Genomic DNA, 21,485 nt, shown 5'->3' with positions numbered 1-21,485 from the left:
CCTGCCTCGTTCATACAAGCTAACCGGGCTAGATCGTGACAAGAATAGTATCAGAGCACAAGTTGAGGATTTGAATCCGTATAAAGCGCCATTAGGTTGATTTATGCATCCTAGACATGAGTTATAAACATGTTAGGAATGTATGATGATGTGATTATTATTGAATTAGTTTTCTTTTACTTGGTTTAGGGCTATGGATCAGGAACCTGATGCCACTGATGGCAATACTGATGGGCATAATGATCCATTTGGTAGAGAAGTTCCAGTAGTTCCCTCTGTAGCTCATCCTGCTAGTGGTAGCAGCACTACCATGGATACTTTTAATCAGATGATGGCGGCTGTCACGCACTTGATTCAGCATTCACAGGAACAACCCCAGTCTAGTTCCAGGAGAGAGCCATTGGTAGACAAGTATCTGAAGATTTTCCAAGACATGCGACCACCTCTCTTTACGGGAGTAAGAGAGCTAGTAGATGCTGAAAACTGGCTTTTGAGGATTGAAAAGATACTGGAGGGTATGCAATGTCCTACTGATCGGAGGGTGACCTTAGCCACTTTTGCTCTGGATGGGGAGGCCGAGAGATGGTGGAGAGGACAATCATTGGAGAAGTTTGGTTGTAAAACAGCTTCCCAGATCTTATGGGAGGACTTTGTGAAAGTCTTCAGATATTGGTTCGTGCCTCCTTCTGCGAGGAGTCAGATACAGGAGAGATTCATGCGACTGGTACAAGGTGATCAGACAGTCATGCAGTATGAAGCTGAGTTTACCATACTGTCCCGCTATGCCTCTCAGATTATTGCTACTACTGAGAACAAGTGCCAAAAGTTCTTATCAGGGCTTTGCGATGCTATATGTCAGACATTGATTCCCTTTAGTTTTGATGATTATGCAGTATTGGTGGAAAAAGCAAGGAGAATAGAAATTGATTTTCAAACTGTTTAGAAGATGAGAGATTTTCAACATAAGAGGAAGGGCTTTGAAAAGACCAGGAGCTTCCAGACTGATTCTGGAGGTTCTAGTGTAAAGAAGATCAGAACTTATAGTAGTGGGAGTTCTTCGAGTGCCAGAACTTGTGACAAGTGTGGCAAGATGCATAGAGGTGAATGTTTATCAGGCTCCAATGTTTGCTTTTTTTGCCATCAGCCTGGGCATGTGGCTAGGAACTGCCCAAAGGGTCCAAGGGAGGGGAGATCTAGTGCTCCTCCACCTCAGCAGAGTACTGGGAGACATTCTACTATTGGTAGACCGAGAGCTCAAGAGTCTACTGCTTCTGCTTCAGTGCCTAGTCATCCAGTTGCGAGACCTGTTGTACAACCAAGGGTTTATGCCATTACACAGCAAGAGGCCAAGGAATCTCCTGATGTGATTACAGATACTATTCATGTCAAATGTTTTCCTAGTAGAGTACTTTTCCATACTGGAGCATCGCATTCATTCATTAGTCAGGAGTTCATTAAGAAGCATGCATTGGATGTTTGCACTATGCCTACTGCATTGTCAGTTCTGTTACCGGATGGGTCGAGTATGACTGCTACACTTATGTGTTCCACTTTTCTCACTATTTGCGAGGAGTTTGATGTTGTGTTGATAGTTTTACCCCTACTGGAGTTTGATGTGATTTTATGAATGAATTGGATGTCAAATCAATTCATCTCCATAGACTGCAATAAGAAAGTTGTGAAGATCAAATTTCTTGGACAAGAGAAACTTGTCTTTTAGGGCGATCGAGGTGTATCTTCTATTATCATCTCTTCTATGAAGGCTTGTAGTTTAATTTTGAAAGGGTACCCAAGCTTTCTAGCTCATGTAAGGGACACTTCCAAGCAAGTGCCAGAATTAAAGGAGATTGCCATGGTAAGAGACTTTCCTGATGTGTTTCCTAAAGTCTTACCTAGGATGCCCCCTGTTAGAGAGATTGATTTCTCAATCGATCTTGTATCTGGTGCTGAGCCTATTTCAAAAGCACCTTATCGTATGGCGGTTAAGGAGCTTCAGGAGTTGAAGTCTCAATCGCAAGAACTGTTGGAGAAGGGATTTATTCGCCCTAGCACTTCACCTTGGGGAGCACCAGTTCTCTTTGTAAAGAAGAAGGATGGTAGCATGCGACTCTGTATTGATTACAGGGAGTTGAACAAGCTTACCATTAAGAACAAGTATCCCTTACCGAGGATTGATGAGTTATTTGATCAGTTAGTGGGAGCCACAGTCTTTTTCAAGATTGACCTGAGGTCAGGTTATTATCAGTTGAGAATTAAGGAGGAAGACATCCCGAAGACAGCCTTTAGCTCAAGGTATGGACACTACAAGTTTACTGTATTACCTTTTGGGCTAACAAATGCCCCAACTGCTTTTATGGATTTGATGAATCGGGTCTTCAAGCCAATGCTAGATAGGTTTGTCATTGTCTTCATTGATGACATTCTTATCTATTCTTGTGATGAAAAGCATCATGCCAATCATCTTCAGGCAATGTTGCAAACTCTAAGAGGCAATGAATTGTTTGCCAAGTTCTCTAAATGCGAGTTTTGGCTGAAGAATGTGACTTTTCTGGGTCATGTCATTAGTGGAGATGGTATTTCTGTGGACCAGCATAAGATGTAGGCTATAGCTGAATGGCTAACACCTATGACAGTGACTGAGATACGGAGTTTCCTTGGGTTAGCTGATTACTACAGACGGTTTGTAGAGGGATTTTCCAAGATTGCTGCACCTTAGAGTAGATTGACTCAGAAGGCCGTTAAATTTGAGTGGAGCAGTCAGTGTGAGGAAGCCTTTCAAGAGTTAAAGACTCGTTTGATGACTGCACCGATTCTTACGATTCCTTCAGGTACTGAAGGATTTCAGATTTTCAGCGATGCGTCGCTGAAGGGTTTGGGTTGTGTCTTGATGCAACATGGGAGAGTAGTTGCCTATGCTTCTAGGCAATTGAAGAGTCATGAGAAGAACTACCCAACCCACAATTTAGAGCTTGCTGCTGTAGTCTTTGCCTTGAAGATTTGGAGACACTACTTATATGGCGTACATTGTGAAGTGTTCACTGATCACCAAAATCTAAAGTATTTATTTTCTCAGAAAGAGTTGAATTTGAGGCAGAGGAGATGGATGGAACTGCTCAATGACTATGATTTGAACATTCAGTATCATCCAGGAAGAGCCAATACTGTTGCTGATGTTTTGAGTAGAAAACTGCCTACTAAGTTAAATAATTTGCTAACTCACTAAGAGAAGCTGATTGAAGAGCTGGATAGGTTAGAGTTATCAGTGGTACTTCCTACATCTGGAAATGTAGGATGGTTGAGTCAGTTAACTGTGCAAGCCAATACTGTTGCTGATGTTTTGAGTAGAAAACTGCCTACGAAGTTAAATAATTTGCTAACTCAACAAGAGAATCTGATTGAAGAGCTGGATAGGTTAGAGTTATCAGTGGTACTTCCTACATATGGAAATGTAGGATGGTTGAATCAATTGACTGTACAAACTGATTTGAAAAGTAAGATAGCTGAAGCTTTATGGAAAGATCCAGATTTTGTAAAAATCATACAGTTAGTAAAGGCTGGGCATGAAGAAGATTTTATTCTTGATGAGAAAAATATCCTTTGGAATAAAGGCAAGGTCTGTGTACCAAATGTTGATGATTTGAGGAAGGAAGTTCTATCTGAAGCTCATTTCTCTGCTTATAATATCCACCCTGGTAGTAATAAGATGTATCAAGACCTTAAGGGTCTATTTTGGTGGCCCGGATTGAAGAGTGTAGCTGATTTTGTTGCCAAGTGCACTGCATGTCAGTTGGTAAAGGCTGAACATCAAAGACCAAGTGGATTACTTCAACCCTTACCGATTCCAGAGTGGAAGTGGGATGATATCGCTATGGATTTCATGTCAGGTTTACCTCGATCACGACAGGGTCATGATGCTATTTGGGTTATCATTGATAGGCTTACAAAGTCTGCTCACTTTTTGCCTATCCGATTGACTGATTCAATTGAGGAGCTCGCAATGTTGTATGTGGCAGCGATTGTACGATTGCACGGCATGCCTAAGTCCATAGTATCTGACCGAGATGGTAGATTTACTTCTAGACTTTGGAGGAAATTACAAGAGGCTATGGGCACTAGATTGACATTCAGTACAGCCTTCCATCCTCAGACTGATGGACAAACAGAGAGGACTATTCAAACTCTTGAAGACTTATTGACATTGTGTATTCTTAATTTTGGTGGAGGTTGGGAATCTCACATCTCTTTGATAGAGTTTGCTTACAACAATAATTTCCAAGCCAGCATAGGAATGGTGCCTTATAAAGCCCTCTATGGAAGGAAATGCAGAACACCTCTTTATTGGACAGATATAGGTGAGAGGAAGGTAATTGGATCAGATCTTGTTGATAGTGCCACAAGCAAAATCAGATTGATCTGGGATAGGTTACTAGCAGTTCAAGATAGGCAGAAGAAGTATTATGATGATAAGCACCGATTTGTGGAATTCATTGTGGGAGACTTTATTTTCATAAAGATTAGGCCGATGAAGGGTGTACTTCGTTTTGGCAAGGTTGGCAAACTTAGTCCTCGCTATATTAGTCCTTTTGAGATAGTAGAAAGGATTGGGAAGGTGACCTATAGATTAGATTTACCCACTACATATGTTGTCCACAATGTGTTCCATGTTTCTTCACTAAGGAAGTATATATCGGATGATCCTTCTAAGATCATTTCGGAAGATGTGGACATACAGTCAGATCTTACATATGTTGAAGAACCGGATCGTATTCTGGAGTTCAGTGTGAAGCAACTTAGAAGCAGGGAGATACCGTTCGTGAAGGTACTATGGAAGCATGGATTGGAAAAGAATGCCACGTGGGAGAAAGAGTCGGAAATGAGGAAGTGCTGTCCTCATCTCTTTAAGTAAGGTATGATTGTTTATTTTTTTTTCTTTCTTTTAAATTTCGTGGACGAAATTTTTATTAGGAGGAGAGGATTGTAGAACCCGGAATTCGTCATTTGAGTGCGTCACACACATATCGATGCGCCGCGACGAACTTAAGTGAAATTTTGATGTCGTCGGAATTCGACGAAATAAATTTTATTAAATTCTTCACGAAATTTCGATCGAAACGGTATATAGAACTTGTAGTTAATTTCGCACGGTTTTGAAGTTAAAATTCGCCAAAGTTCGTTTAAGTAACTTTTGCCTTTATTTTCCCGTTTGCCCTTCATGAGAAAATAGAAAAACTTTTGGGAGAATGGTACATGCATAATTTTCCTTTGCCCATTTTCCTTAAGCCCTCATCAACCAAAGGGACCGAATATTTCGGTCTCTTGTTTTGTTTTCTCGGCCGAACGAAGAGAGGCGATGGGAGAAGGGGAGAAACGGCGTCGGCTTGGTCTCTCCGGCGAGTTTCCGGCGAGCGCTTTTAGGAAAAAGATAGAGGAAGACTTGGAGAAGCTAGAAGGTAAGATATTCTTTAAGAATCTTGTATTTCTCATGAGATTTTCTTGAAGCAAAGATTTAGGGTTTGATTTTTTTTTTGGATCATTTCTTTAGAAAACCTTTAGGGTTTGCTTAGATTTATTTTTTTATGCTTTAAAGTTGATGATTTCGTAAAGGAAAACATTAATCCGAAATTAGGGTTTTTTTATGCTTTATTTTATAGGGATTGTTAGAAGAATGTGATGAAAGGATTTTGGTATAAGAAATGCAAAGATTTTTTAAAGAATTTTGATTTTAAAAATTAGGGAAAGCTTAGGATTTTTCCTAACTTAGGGATTTTAGTATTGCATGTTCACTAAAGCTATTCTAAATGATTTAGAGAGGTATCTAAATAAAAGAAATTGCAATTTTGAGAAGAAAAATAATTTTCTTAATTATTTTATGATTTAATTCCGAAAATAATAATGATTTATTATTATGTACAAGAAAGGGGAATGTTTTAGGACTTAGGATGAATTGGATGAATTTTTAGGTTTCTATAATTTATATTTTATTTAAATCCGAAATTCATTAATAAAAACATCAAAGTTTGGTAAGAGGTTGATGATGTTGTACCTTAAGAATAGGTGTACAAAGATTATAGGAAGCTTCTAAAAGAACTAGAAATTTTATTTTGGCAAAAGGTTTAAGTTAAATTATTTTTCTTTAGGTGGTGGCAAGAAGAAGAGTAATCAAAGAGGAGAAGATGAGGAATTCATATATTTTTGGAGGTAGGAATTCTTTTCCTTACATGTTCATTTGTTATTTCATGTTTATATCATTTTATAGAAAATCCCTTTTGACATGTTTTATAGAAATGGAATATTTGTTACACATGCAATATATTTCATTATTTTTTTTTTATTGTTTCTTTCATGCTTAAGTGCTTAAATGTAATCACTACATGTTATCAAATTCATGTATAAATATTTCATGTCAAACATTTTATATGAAAAGGAAGGAATGTATGTTCTTATGAAAAGGAAGGAATGTATGTTCATATGAAAAGATATAAAAATGATTGTGTATGATGGATTACGGAGTACCAAAGACGGTGCAAAAGCACATTATGGCCCTTGGGGCAAAAGAGGAAAAATGAAGAAATGGTCAAAAGAGGTTTGTGTACCTGATCAGTACACCTTGGTACCCTGGGACGGTTATATATAATAATAAGTAAGCATTTTAAGACGACATTCATTTCATACATATCAAATGAAACATACATAAAGTACCTAAATGATTTCTCATTCATATGACATAAACAAGATAGCATGACTAGGAAAAGAAAAGCATGACCCCTTTAGTTTAAAAATGTACATTTCATTTTTAGTCATATGAGAATGTTTAGGATTAGAAATTTCTACTGAGCGTAGCTCACTCCCTAGCTTTGGAAAATTTTCAGGAGAACCCTCTCATAAGTGATGGCGGATCACCCGAGGTTAACTTATAGACGTCGCGCAACGGGTGACAGGTTCTTTTACTGTTTTCTTTAGTTGTAGTTCTTTACTTTATTTTTGGATGGCATGCAGAGTATGATTAGATATAAGTTGCCATCTTGTAAATCATGAACAAACTGTGGAATGGAACTAAAATGTTTAGATGCGCTTTTTGTTCTGGAAGATTGTTTAGAGAAATTTTGTTTACATGAAAGATGAATAATGTTTGATCTGAACGTCCGATTTCGTTCTCGCCTCGTTCATACGAGCTAACCGGGCCAGATCGTGACAACCCGGGCCCTCTGAACCGAGTGGATTTTCCGCCAAATGGCACCACAAAATACCGGTTATGGTCAGAGCTAATACGTTCCTTAGTGGTATCAAATCATTGAGATATGAATTAATAGGATATGATTGATAAGGAACAAAGCCCTTGTTAGCTAAGGTGAATTCAAATTTTCCCATTAGGCAAATATCCCCCCAGGTCTACAAGGTCCCCTTGGACGAAGCAACCCATGGTTGCCGACAAGGTTCCTTCTGTCAGGTTGGGTCGACTACCTTCTCTAATTAAGTAGACCAGGGACCATGATGGCCCAGGAAGACGGTACCATGGGATCTTGATTGGGTCCATCATCCATTCCCCCACCATCCACTTTAAGTGCAAGATGGTGAAAATTTCTAATTTTAAATATCAAACATTGAACATCTAATATCCAAACTTTCCAAATTTCCAATTCCAAACCTATGCTGCTATTATATGCCAGATAACATATATCTCTACGTATCTGATTGACGACTAGCCTTAATCAAAAGTTCTCTCTCGTTACCGAGAAGGGTAATTAACTATAGGGGCTTGCGCCTATAGGAAACCAGAACTCATATCATAAAGTCCTCATAAAATGAGGGCGAAATCTCTGGGTAGTGTCTTATCTACAAACCCATCTGCCTTCTAAAATTTACCCCGGAACTTATTCCGTTAAAACCCCCTCGCAAAGAAAAGCATACAATTGCAGCGGGGAGGCCGGGGCCGAATTTTCGGAGCCCACAATGGCTCTTTGGGGCAAAAGAGAAAAGGAAAATATATTTCCAAAAATATGTTTTTGTACCTGATCAGTACACTTCTGGTACTCCGGTACGGTTGAATAAGATAAAGAATAAGCTAGCATATTAGCAAATTTGACAAAAGACATGACATAGTTGAAAGGATATACATATGAATTAACATGTGACACTTAGCATATACATAAGAAATAGCATGTGATACTTAGCAAAACAATCATGACATTTCATAAACATGTGGAAGAGTTAACACACTTTTAGCATACATGTTGATTTTCATTTAATTGGTATACGAAGTTGTTAGAGTTAGTGTTTCATATTGAGCTCTAGCTCATTCCCTCATTTTGGGATATTTTTCAGGAGAACCCGCTGCTAGGAATGGATGACTGTCCTTGATATACTTACAGTCGTAGAGGACCAGATGACAGGTTCCTCTTAAATTTCTTTTAGTTGTAGTTTAATTTTTTGGGTGGTTTGGCATGAATGAAAAGATTTTATAGCCATTTATAGCCACCTTTGTACATATAAAACGTTTTATGCAATAATATGAAATGCTTAGTTTAATTTGGAAAATTGTTTAGAGACGCTTTTAGTTGCCTTTTAAAGTATTTTAGATTCTTCAATGCATGTTTTAAGAAAATTTCATATTCTGACGTCCGACATCTGTTCCCACCTCATCTATACGAGCTCACCGGGCCGGGTCGTGATATGCTTTCTTTATTCAAATCAAAACTGACTATAAAAGGAGGGAACTTCTACGTATATGAACGGAACCCATCTTGGTTCAAAGATAGCTACAAACAAAACAACATACAAGAAAAAAACCAAATATCCTGGGACAATAGGGATAGCGGACAAGTTGGCTGAACCAATCGGCAAAAGTAGTAGCACTGGCAGTATGGAGCAAGTGAGTGGAAGAAGCACATGCAACCAATGCCAAGCACGGAACTCGCAAAAGCATGTGGTTGTTATAAACTGCAATGTGAGCAACAAAGCCGAACAAACATAATCAAGCATGTAAAAACCATTCCATAACATATTAGTGTCTTAGTTAAGGACAAGAGCTACATGAAATGATCCAGCATCAAGTAGCCACTCTTAATAAGGATTAAGAAGCTCGTATAAACGTAAACACACAAGCATGTGTTGATGTGATAGTCAAACAACATATGAATCAGCTGCATGATGCAGCAAAGTAAAATGAAGATGAATGAATCACTAGTACTATCCGACAAATTCAATCATGAAAAATATCAAAGCATGTTTTTGTTAGAAATACAAATAGATTTACAACAGTAAAGCTGTAAATAAAAGCAAATGGGCTAATCTACTACAAAATCTATTTATGGATAATTTTTTTGCTCTAATTAAGATTTTCAAGTGAGGTATTAAGCATCCACTAAATTTCAACCAAAGAAAAACAAAAATAAGTTTTTACCTGAAAAAAATAGCAGGAAATAGGCCTTTTCCATGTAATGGGCCAAAGTATGAGTGAAATATTAGCATCAAATGTTTCTGATTATTGGACAATAAGTACGCTTGTAGTTGACCCAAGTCACAAAGACCCTGACATCATGACAATCCTAACAGATTTGTAATAGGGTCTCCTCCTTCAACCATGTTTTGAGATAAAGATTTTATAGAGCTTTCGAAATTGCCTCTTTTCTCTTCTCTATTCTTTGATGTCAAACCCCTCTTCCTAGTAAATTGGATGCATACTCCGTTCAATAATACAAGAGATTTAAGACTACTTGGAAGGAAATTTAAGTGGAAGATAGTTGCGAACAGAGGATTCTAGAAGAATCCAAATGAATAGGAACCCAAAAGAAAGCAAGCATAATTTAATTGAATTTAATAAACCATATTCCCAACCATATGGGCATAACATATTGTTGGGAGTCATAATTATCTCTTTGATTATACCAACAAACATTGTTTAGATGAAAAAGCATCCACGCACAAAAATAGGAATACCAAGCTAAAAAATAAAAAAAATAATAATAAAAATAATAAAAAAGGAATACCAAGCTGATTATATTCAATGAAAATTAAGGATAATGCATAATAAACATGAGAAAAAAACTATATGAGGTGAAATTCATTAGAATATTATTGATGATCCACCATAAATTCTACATTGGTGCGAAGAAATTTGTACCATAGTTGAACGAGGTGTTCACTTCTTATAGTCTGGGGCTCACATGTGTTGTCGCTTTGATGCAAGGAAAGTCTAGAGAAAAGAGACAAATTGGAGAACACCAGGACAAGACTTAAACCAAACTCGATTCATATTAAGCTTGCAAACATCCAAACAAACTTAAGAGAAACAAAAGCCAAATCAAAGAAAACAAAATAAAAATATAAAAACCCTATCCACAGTAAAACCGTCTAGCAGTCTCCTCACATGCAACGAAAATAGGAATTTAAGAAAATTGTGCTTAGGCATGCAAACCAAGGGTCCACCACTGCAAAAGAATCTAACGTCCTTTCCAAACTCCTCCGGCAAATGTCTCCAAATTTTAGCCAACATACACTTCCAAAGCTCAAGAAGAAGGATACAAGTGGAGTGGAACTTGCATGGAGAAGGGGTTAGAAGCCAAGACGAAATAGAGAAGAGAAGAAGGGGATGGAACAAGCTCTCAAGCTTTTCCAAGAAGAAACCCTTAGGTTTTTGTAGAGTTTTTACTCACAATTTTAAAACTCTATCCAATGCCAAAACATATCTATTTTATAGGCAAAAGAGAGGAACCAAATAGCCATAACACCTCCAACCAAACCAATTAGATTTAGGGAAATGAAAGGCCAACAGTCACAACACAGCAGCCCCCATTCGGTACAGGAAACGGAGAGGAGAAGGCCACGGGAAACCAATCAGGCAGCCACGGGAAACCCAGCCATCAAGGGAACCGAGGAGCCAGCACAGAGAACGGAGCATCAGCACGGGAAAATAGCCAGGGGCCACGGGAACAGCAAAGGCCAAGAGGAAATCAAAGAGACAAAAGGAGAAGGGGAAAAGTCCATTCCAAAATGAATCCAAGATTTAATAGCAAATCTTTTTGAATTAATGAGCTAGGAAGTGCAATAAATCCCCCAATCATTGAGCTAAACTTCAGCTCAACATTAATCAGCTAGCACCAAGTAGAATCCAGCATTTTTTTAAGCTCAACACCAAGCATCCAAGGCCCACCCGAGAGCCGCCACCACACCAAAACAAAAATCAGTAAGCAGCCCAAGGATGAAGTGGACCCAAAAGCAAGCAAACTCAAGGCTTGCCATTCCAAGCACCTTCCTACCATGATCATTGGAAGCCCAACCATCATAGGATAGCATAAACAAAAATAAAACACAACTAATATTGTTCAAAATACAATAAAACATAAATAAACCAAAATAACTGAATGCATCAATTCCCCCCTGGTGGGAAAATCTCATCTACTGATGAGAAAGCTTCCACAACTCTTTTATAAAGCTCCGGACGACGCTTTTCAAGCACTTTTGCATTCATCCAAGTACAATCCGTCAAGGGGCGATTTTTCCACTTTGATAAGAACTTCATGTGTTCACCATACCGAGTCTTAGAAGTTTTGACATCCATAATATTTTCAACCTGCTCATCATAACTCAAAACAGATGTGGAGAGTGGTAAAGTTTCAAGTTCCACATAATCGTCAGTATTTCCTTCATATAAAGAAGGATCAGAAACCTTAAACACTGGAGAAGTGACAACAGTAGAAGGAAGATCCAAAAGATAAGCATTTGAGCCCAATCTTTTTAGAACACGAAATGGCCCAAATTTCTTCCTGCTTAATTTCCCAAAAGTACCAACAAAAAATCGTTGGCGACGAAAGTAAGCCATAACCAAATCTCCTTCTTTGAAATAAATCTCTTTACAGTGTTTTGTCAGCATCAATTTTGTAATTCACATTAGCCATTCGAAGTTTTTCAAGAACTTGTTGTCGGACAGTTTTAATATGGTCAAAAGTTTCAGAAGCTTCAGCACTAATATTATTTGGCAAAGGTAAACAGTTTCTATCCAAAATGTGAGGTATAGTCTGGCCATAAATGATTTCAAATGGAGTTTTACCAGTAGAGCGATTGACAGAATTATTGTAAGCAAATTCAGCTTGGGGCAAAATTAAATTCCATTGGGATAGCTTCTCACCTGCCAGGCACCTCAACAAGTATCTCAAACTTCGGTTTACAACTTCAGTTTGCCCATCAGTTTGTGGATGATAAGCACTGCTGAACTGAAGAGTAGTTCCTAATTTTGCCCAAAGTGTTCTCCAAAAATGACTCAAAAATCTAGTATATCTATCATAAGTAAAAGTGCGAGGAACACCAAGAAGACGAACAATTTCTTTAAAGAACAAATCAGTGATATATGAAGCATCAGAAGTTTTCTTGCAGTGAACAACATGTGCTATTTTGCTAAATCGATCTACCACCACAAAAATGGAATCAAACTTTCTAAAAGTAACAGGAAATCCCAAAAAAAAATCTATAGAGATATCATCCCAAGGTTTATTAGGAATTGGAAGGGGAGTATATAAACCAACATTTTGAGAAGTTCCTTTAAAAGCCTAATAAATTTTACATTGTTTCACCAGCTTAGCAATTTATTTTCTCATATAAGGCCAGAAATACTTTTCCTCCACTAAAGCCACAGTTTTTCCCTGCACAAAATGTCCGCTCAATCCCTCACTATGAAGTTCATGCACAAGTTGTTCTCTTAATGAATTATTTGTTATGTAAAGTCTATATCCCTTAAACAAAAATCATTTATGAATAACAAACTGAGCATAAGAATCAGATCTAAAAGCAAGACAAGAATCACAAATGTTTTTTTAAATCAGGGTTATTAGCATAAGTATCATTAAAAAAATCAAAAAAGATAATAGGTGGGTAAACAGTTACCAACAAGTGAGATCTCCGGCTTAAAGCATCAGCAACCTTGTTCAAAACACCAGTTTTATGTTTGATATGAAAAGTATACTCTTGCAAAAATGAAACCCACTTAGCATACCTTTTATTCAATTTTTTTTGAGAGCCCAAAAAACGAAGTGCTTCATGCTCAGTATTTAAAACAAATTCCCGTTGAATTAAGTAATATCTCCAAAATTTCAAAACTTGAACAATAGCATAAAACTCCAAATCGTAAGCATAATATTTGGATCGAGCATCACACATTTTTTCACTAAAGTAAGCAACAGGTTTTTCTTCTTGGCTAAGAATAGCACCAATACCAACATGAGAAGCATCGCAATCAACTTCAAAAATGTTTTCAAAATTTGACAAACTAAGAATGGGACCTTGAATCATTTTTTCTTAATGAATACTAAAGTTTGTTCAGCTTGAGGTATCCTACTAAATATTCTTTTTTTCAAACCGTCGGTAATAGGAGCAATCAAAGAATCAAAGTTTATAATAAACCTTCAATAAAAAGAAGCCAAACCATGAAATCCTCTCACCTCACTTATGTTTTTAGGAGTGGGCCAACTTTGAATTGCTTCTATTTTTATTGGATCAACTTTTATCCCCTCAGCCGAAACAATAAAATCTAAAAATGTTAAGCTCAAAGTCATAAAGGAACATTTTTTTGAGATTAATGTATAGCTTTTGTTCCCTAAGAGTTTGCAACTCTTGTTTAACATGACTAAGATGATCAGAAGATTGAACACTATAGATCAAAATATCATCAAAATATACAACAACAAACTTGCCAATAAAAGGTCTCAAAATATGATTCATAGTTCTCATAAAAGTTCTCGGAGCATTTGAAAGCCCAAATGGCATCACAAGTCATTCATATAAACCTTCCTTAGTTTTAAAAGCAGTTTTCCATTCATCTCCAGATCTTATTCTTATTTGATGACACCCACTTCTCAAATCAATTTTAGAAAATATTTTTGCACCGCTTAGCATATCTAGCATGTCATCCAATCTAGGAATAGGAAAGCGATATTTAATAGTAATTTTATTTATTGCCCTACAATCCACACACATTCTCCACGTACCATTTTTTTTTTTGGAGTTAATAAAGTAGGCACAGCACAAGGACTTAAGCTTTCTTTAATCAAACCCTTTTCTAGCAAATTAGTCACTTGCTTAAAAAGTTCAGCATGTTCATTTGGACTCATCCTATAATGAGGTAAATTAGGCAATGTTGCTCCAGGAATTCAATCAATATGATGTTGAATATCTCTCATCGGTGGCAAACCTACAGGCAGTTCTTCATGAGTTAAATCAGAAAACTCATCGATTAAAGATTGAATTTTTTAAGGAATTTGAAGTACATGATCAATTTCTTTTTCCAAAACCAAGTAAACCACATCAGTGTTTCAAATCATTAGCATTCAAAAGTAATTCAAGAGTGCTTATTTTGGCAACTTTTTTATTTTTAATAGGAGAATCAGGCACATGTTTTTTTGCGGATAGACAGTGAATTCCTTGTTGTTTTGAATCAAAGAGTAATTGTTTTTCTCCCCGGTATGAATAGTTTTGTTATCAAATTGCCAAGGTCGTCCCAACAGAATGTGACAGACTTCAAGAGGCATAACATCACAAGTCACTTGATCTTTAAAAGACCCCCGAATTGTTAAGCTAACAACACATTGCTTTATGATAGGAACCTCACCTCCCTCTTTAAACCAATAAATTTTATAAGGTTAGCAAGCGGTTTGGACTTTAATTTCATCTTATCGGCCATCAGTTGAGACACAAAATTCCCTGAACTTCCACTATCTATTATAAGAGTGCAGATTTTCCTTCAACTGTACAAGTTGTTTTGAAAATGTTTCTTCTAACTCATTTGTCCCTGTTATCAATTTTTGTTGTTAAGACTTGTCAGATTACCAAAAGTTCTTCTCCTTCATCCCCCTCGACATCTATTTTCTCTAATTCTATGTCATCATTATTTTCAGATTCATTTTCTTCCTCAACTTCTTTGTTGTTTTCAATGTAGTTCTTTTTTTTTTCTTGATAAAAGGATCACTAATGTGGCATTTCCTTTTATTTCTCACTTGATGACAAGTTGACCTAATATGGAGATCGTTTATAGATTCATGGATAATTTAAGGCTGGTTGGACATTTTAAAGTTAGGTTTGTTGGTTGATTCTCATTAGGATCTTTTCGAGTCATTCCTAGAAGGTGATTATTCAAGACTCTTCTCTAGAGGATCGTATTATGATGATGATTGTATTTAATGTAATCATATGGGAAAATTAAATAGAATAACAACAGATTTTATTTTAACTAGAAGGTGATTATTCAAGAGTCATCATGAAACCTCATACAACATAAACATCATATACTTAACATAATCGCATGCTATTTACTTGTGCTTAATAGGTACAGAAAAAAAAATGCCCTTAAATAAATACAAGACTAATAAGAGGTGTTTGCAATTCAAGCAAAACCATCAGATGAATTTTCAATTGACTATCAAGAGAAAACCAGGTTTAAAAATAAGGTTTGGTTCATTGAACAAGAAACACAGTTCTTACAACCAATGAACATTTTATATGTCTTCCTAGAACCTAATAGGAGGGTTGGAATTGCACTACTAAGAGCCTCATTCTGATCAAGCTATATATACTGAGCAAATAAGGATGAAAGATATAACCAAGGAGAACAATCAAACAAAAGTGCATAAGTACTTTTATGAAGGCCAACTAAATCATAAAGTCACCAATAAAGATAACTTGCTAATTTGGCATTGGCAAAAGAAACAAAAAACTAATCAAATATTGCTAAAAAATTATAAAGAATAGTAAATGGGACAAAAACACAAGCTTGTTCAAAAGAATGTCATTAAGGATCAACCTTGTGTGACTGAATTACTCCGTATATAGCATCTGGCTCATTAATCCGAGTGAATGCAGCAACCAGCAGCTCAATATGAGCGGGCAACTAAGACAAGTTAAATGATGCAATTAAATTTAGTAGACAACATTAAAATCCAAACAAAGATATCCTTAATTGTAAATGCATTGCTATGTTCCATACAAAAATCAATTAGCATGTTAAAAGGTTATCCCCACAGTCCAAATATTAATACATGGTTAGACTCACAAGAATAACATCATGATTGTGAGAAACTACTCCGTTTATTAGGCGGGTTTTTAATGATTATAATCAAGTTCACACTATTTATGCAAAGGATGGTAAACCATTAGGACAATTTAAAATTTCCAATTTAAAGTGGCTCCATACACCTACAGCACAAATTGCTGAAAAGTTAACCACGTTTACTTTACACTAAAACAGAAGATGGAAGGATTTTGAAACAATGTTAAACTTTCTATATACCTTACATAACTGAGAGACTTTCTAAAAATTCAAACATCATAAGACTTTCTGGAAAACCTTCCACAACTGTGAGAAAGTAATTTTATTAGGTGCACTTTGATGAATCTAATCAAGTTTATAGCATGCATTGCAACCCTCTCAATCCAAGTTGCAATTACTTCACACACAAACTGATGACAAGTTAAGCACGTTTACTTTATAAAAGGAGATAAAATGATTTCGATTTTACAAACTTTTACACCCAATTTTCTAAGAAAACAAGTCATCTACTTTTTTTCCCAACAATCTTTATACTTAACATTCGTGGGAAAACCAAACAACCTACTAGAAAAAAAAAGGAAATAAAAGCTCACCTCCTCCATATGGGAAAAATCTGGCGAACCCAGAAGTAGACCATTAAAATGCTCTTCACACCAATGCTCTACATACATTATTGCAGTGAAGTACGATCCACAATGCTGACAAATAAATGGTGAAAACCATAATAAGTAAAAATGCAGCTTACAAAAAAGAAAATTTGAAACAACAGAACAACGCACTAATGTAAAGGCATGCCTTCAATACTACTAAACAATGCAAATGTTCAAAGAGTATATGAACCTAGAAAACATCACAAAAATTCAGTAATATGAGTGTGTGCGTGTGTGTATATAATCGAACAGACACAATCAATTTGACTGAATTGACTGTGTCCATTCCTTAGCATCACAAGGGAAGATAAAGATGAAGGGTTTCATCTCCATAAATCGCGCCAGGAGACAGGAGATGTGGAAGGAAATTGAACGAATAAGAGAAGAAGGGAGAAAGAGAGAAGGAAAACTGCTGAGTGGACCGAGTAAGGCAAGCTAACGAAATCTTGTGAAAAGGAAATGCGACGGTGAGAAGGAGATCCAAAGTGTGATAACCTAGGCAAACTAATGAGCCACTGAGCAAGGGAGAAGGAAAAAAAAAAGAAGAGGAAGGATCGAGCATGCAGCTTGCAAGTAACATAACATTTAAATTTAAAAAGATAAATTTTGACCAATAACAGTTAAAAAAAATTTCCATGAGTCATTATAAATCCAAATTGCAAACCATCTTGACCATAACATAGATATTGTTATACTCTAATTATAATAATTTAACCTAATTTTTTAGTGTGGGGTATTTTTTAAAGAAATTAGCATATGACAGTACAAGTGGCGGTTTTGAGACGGTTAGGAATCGATTTTGTAAACCAATTTCACCATAGCATTCTAGACATGTTTAACTAATTTATGAATATTTTTCCATAATTTTTGGATCTCCAGATTTGAAGATATAAAAAAAAATTATGAGAATGTTTTGCTAAAAATTGAACAATTGACATAATTATGTTTGCATCCTTTTATATTATATTATAAATATCTTATAACATTATAGATAACTTAATAAAATTTCATTTCCCATCTATTTAAGTTAACAGAGAAAGATATGTTAAAATAAAAAATTACATGAAGAAAACCATCTTGACCATAGCATAGATATTGTTATACTCTAATTATAATAATTTATCCCTAATTTTTTATTAGTGGTGTAGTTTTTTAAGAAATTGGCATATGTCAGTACAAGTGGCGGTTTTGAGACCGTTAGGTGTCGGTTTTGTTAACCGATTTCACCATAGCATTCTAGACAAGTTTAACTAATTTATGAATATTTTCCATAATTTTTGGATCTCCGGATTTGAAGTTGTAAAAGAATTTATGAGAATGTTTTGTTAAAAACTGAACAATTGACATAATTATGTTTGCATCCTTTTATATTACATTATAAATATCTTATACCATTATAGATAACTTATTAAAATTTCATTTCCCTATCTATTTAAGTCAACAGAGAAAAATCTGTGAAAACAAAAAATTACAGGGAGAAAACTTGCCCCTGAAAGAAATAAAATATAAAAAATAAGAAAACAGCAGACCCCGCATGCAGAAGGATGCTTCTTGTTCCTGGATTCATGGACAGCTCCTTTGGAATAAGCATACCGAGACCTAACTGTAGGAATAACACTTTCATGTATGAAACCTGGGAACACTACACAGACTAGGAGACTTGGCGACCAATTTTTGTGAAATATTGGCCTCGACTATGGTTCTCTCCCCACCTTTCCTCACCTAAATTAGAGAATCCACCTAAAAATTCTCAGGTTAACTTGAAACTAAACTCAAAAATATGAAGTTTCTAAATAATGAAAAATATGTTTCCCTATATTACAAAAAATATGTAGTTTCTAAATAAAGCAAAATAAGACAAGAGTTCAAAACCCTTTACTTAGAAGAAACAATGCCCATGGAACAACGTTGTTGCTTTGTATTCATTCACATAAGATGAACAGAACTGGAAGAATCATACTCACAATTGCAGCTCTAGCCACCAAAAGATAATCAAGTGATAACCAGTACACCTGAGAAAAAATAAACAATCAGGATAACAGACAAGAACGAATAAATGCTAAACATAAATTTCTCAAAAAACTATGCAAAAAAGAATTTTAAAAAAAAATTCAAGAACTTGGAACATATTCTAATAATCCAACAATGAAAATGATGTCATCCATATATTACAAAATCAGCATTGCAATGAGGTGCGTTTCTGTAATATTACCAGAAAAAAAAACCCAAACTGATTACATTCGGTCCGACTAAACCAACTATGTTAGTTTTGTTGCTTGCTGTCACGAAAACATGAAAGGGTTCTGATTACCTTAAATTGCAATAAAGAGAGATGGTAGGGAGCCCAAGATCGATAGCAAGAGATGAGAGAGGTATGCGAGTAAGCAATTGAGCAGGATTTTCCACCACCTTCAGCAAGAGGCAAAGTCATGTGTGATAGTTGTTGGCAATGAAGGGGAAGACAAGCTCGACGAGAGGGAAGACGCACTCGAGCGAGTGGCTATGGCACCAGCGAGTTCACGTGTGGAGGGAAGGTAAGCAAATTTGCTTTTTCATAAAACAGCAACCTTTCGATGACCCATATTGGAAAATAGATGTATTAGATTTGACTTATATTAAGAAAGATTGAGAAAAACCTCAAAACACTTGGTTAGAATTTAGAAAAATATTAGAAATGATCTTTCTTTATTAGATTTAAAAGAGAATTTAACTCTTAACATGACACAATGGAGAAAAAAGATTCATGTAACCGACTCCACATAGTGGGATAAAAGCTTGATGTTGTTGTTGTAGAATTATAATTTTTTTATTATATATAAAATTTTAGTTTGTAGTTATGTATATATAAAAAGTTTGAAATTTAAAACATTATTTAAGTATTATCTGAAGAATTATTTATATTCATAAATTAAGAAATTTGATTTAGAAATGAATTATATAGGTTGTAAATTAAAATCATGGAAAATGCATTAAGTCAGAACGCTCGGAGGTGTTCCTTCACTTTTCTCCAGAGTACGCAATAGAAGACTTTATACTTATGTGGAAATATATATGTAAAAAAGAAGTTCAAATGAATAAGAAAAGTCGATTCAATTGAATAATCGTTCGGTATGCTCATGCTAGGTGCGACGGAGATAAATGAGTGAGAAGAAGCAAATAAGAGGGAGCGAATTATTTCTCATATAAGGTACAACAAATGGAGGGCCACCGTTTCTCATCCCTCATACAATCTTGATTGATGAAAAGGATCAGGGAATAGGAGAGGTCTGGCTTATAAAACAAAGACAAAGGAAGAGAAAGAATGGAATGTTCGACCGAGTTAGCTCGTTCGACAGAAAATAAAAAGTGAGTACATATAGCCGTGCAGACTAGTTCAAAAAAGTGGTAGAAGGAAGTCTATGCAGCTCTATGACATTCTTGTTGACACAAAGTGGAGGAAGAGTGCGATCATATTTAATGGAGAAGAAAAAGGAGAGGAGAAAATGTTAACTTCGACAAATTTCGATGCCTTCAAAGTTTTCTTTAACAATGTTTGATACCCTCGACATCATCTTTGATGAAGTTTGAGACATTTAACATTACCTATAATTTGCCTCTTAGAACATTGGACTAAACTGAGAAAGGAAAAAAGAGGTGAGACTGTGAAGAAGAAAAAGGAAGTCGAGAGAGGATCAATAACGACAAACGTTGAGTATGTGGTTTATAAAAGATACAAAAAAGGATTTTTGAAGTGAATAGGGAAAGTAAAAGCAAGAAAAGAAAAATTCCCTTCTACTTTTAAATTAAGGTGATACTTTAACACAAATTTAAGTATGATGATTATTGATAAATCAGAAAATTTAAATGTAAATTTTATTTATAAATATAAATGTGTATATGATGCATAGGTGATGTAGGCAAAGGGGGGGTCAACACAATTCTATGGAGCCTTGGCTGATTTCGGTTTTGAGTTTAGTTGTTGAATTTTTAGTTGGTGCAAGCTCATTAATATCTAATAGAAGTGTAGCTCATTATGAGCTGATGTTTAGTTATAAAATTAATGTTTGGGAGCTAGATTAGATGAGTAGAACTTGTTCTTTCATATTCCTCTTGAATTAAAGCTGCTGCAGGTTTTTTTCTTCTTTGGTTTTCTCTCCCACGGGCTGCTGCAGAGTGTCTCTTGGGTTGCTTTTGCACGGCTGGCTCAGGATTTATTTCCTGTGGTCCCTCCTTTTCCCAATTGCTGTTGGTTCAGTGAATCTGCCCTCTTTGCTGCCGTAACTTCTTCTCCCTTTTCCCGTGAAAAGACTCCTGGTTTCCTGTGCTGAAACCGTGGCTTGTGCTGGCTGGTTCCGTGGCTTTATTCATTGGATTTTTGATGTGTCTCTTGGGATTTCAGCAGGGAAGTCTTTTGGCTTTTCTTGGGGAATTGAAGTGTCTTTTGGGGGGGCTGTTTTTAGACAGTTTTTGGACAGAATTGGATCAGTTTTTGGTGGCTGTTTTGGGAGGAATTCCAAGAGCTTTTTACTGTTTTCTATGCAGTTTTTCTACTGCAGTTTTTTGTGTCTTTTAGCCTTCTTCTAGGTGTCTTTTAACCTTCCATTTCCCTAACATTTGGGCTGTTTGGCTGCCCTTTTTGTGCCTATAAATATTGATGTTTGTGGTTGTTTTTAAAAAGAGAATGATGTGAGTTATTTTTGGAGATAAAACCTGCGGGTTTGTTGTTTGGAAAAGCTTGCGAGCTTTGTCCATTCCCTCTTTCACCTCCTTCGGAAATCCTGCGGGCTCTTTCCAACCTTCGTCTCGTCTCCTAATCTCTTTCTTCT

At 36.0% G+C, this 21,485-nt stretch overlaps 1 protein-coding gene across 1 annotated transcript in view; it reads right to left on the bottom strand.

Moving 5' to 3' along the window:
• LOC110106501 (serine/threonine-protein kinase ATM) overlaps window positions 1-21,485 on the bottom strand; it is a 256,327-nt gene that overhangs the window by 107,124 nt on the left and 127,718 nt on the right. Inside the window, exons 47-49 of the mRNA XM_028694452.1 lie at window positions 18,645-18,692; window positions 16,624-16,728; window positions 15,785-15,871 (exon numbers count right to left, since the gene is read on the bottom strand). Of these exons, the coding sequence (XP_028550285.1) occupies window positions 15,785-15,871; window positions 16,624-16,728; window positions 18,645-18,692 (240 nt within the window). The remainder of the gene's footprint in view (window positions 1-15,784; window positions 15,872-16,623; window positions 16,729-18,644; window positions 18,693-21,485) is intronic.

The sequence above is a fragment of the Dendrobium catenatum genome, unplaced genomic scaffold (assembly GCF_001605985.2).
Source record: "Dendrobium catenatum unplaced genomic scaffold, ASM160598v2 fragScaff_scaffold_488, whole genome shotgun sequence".
Lineage (NCBI taxonomy): Eukaryota > Viridiplantae > Streptophyta > Magnoliopsida > Asparagales > Orchidaceae > Dendrobium > Dendrobium catenatum.
The sequence above is the reverse complement of the archived record's forward strand: the minus strand, read 5'-3'. Positions and strand labels throughout refer to the sequence as shown.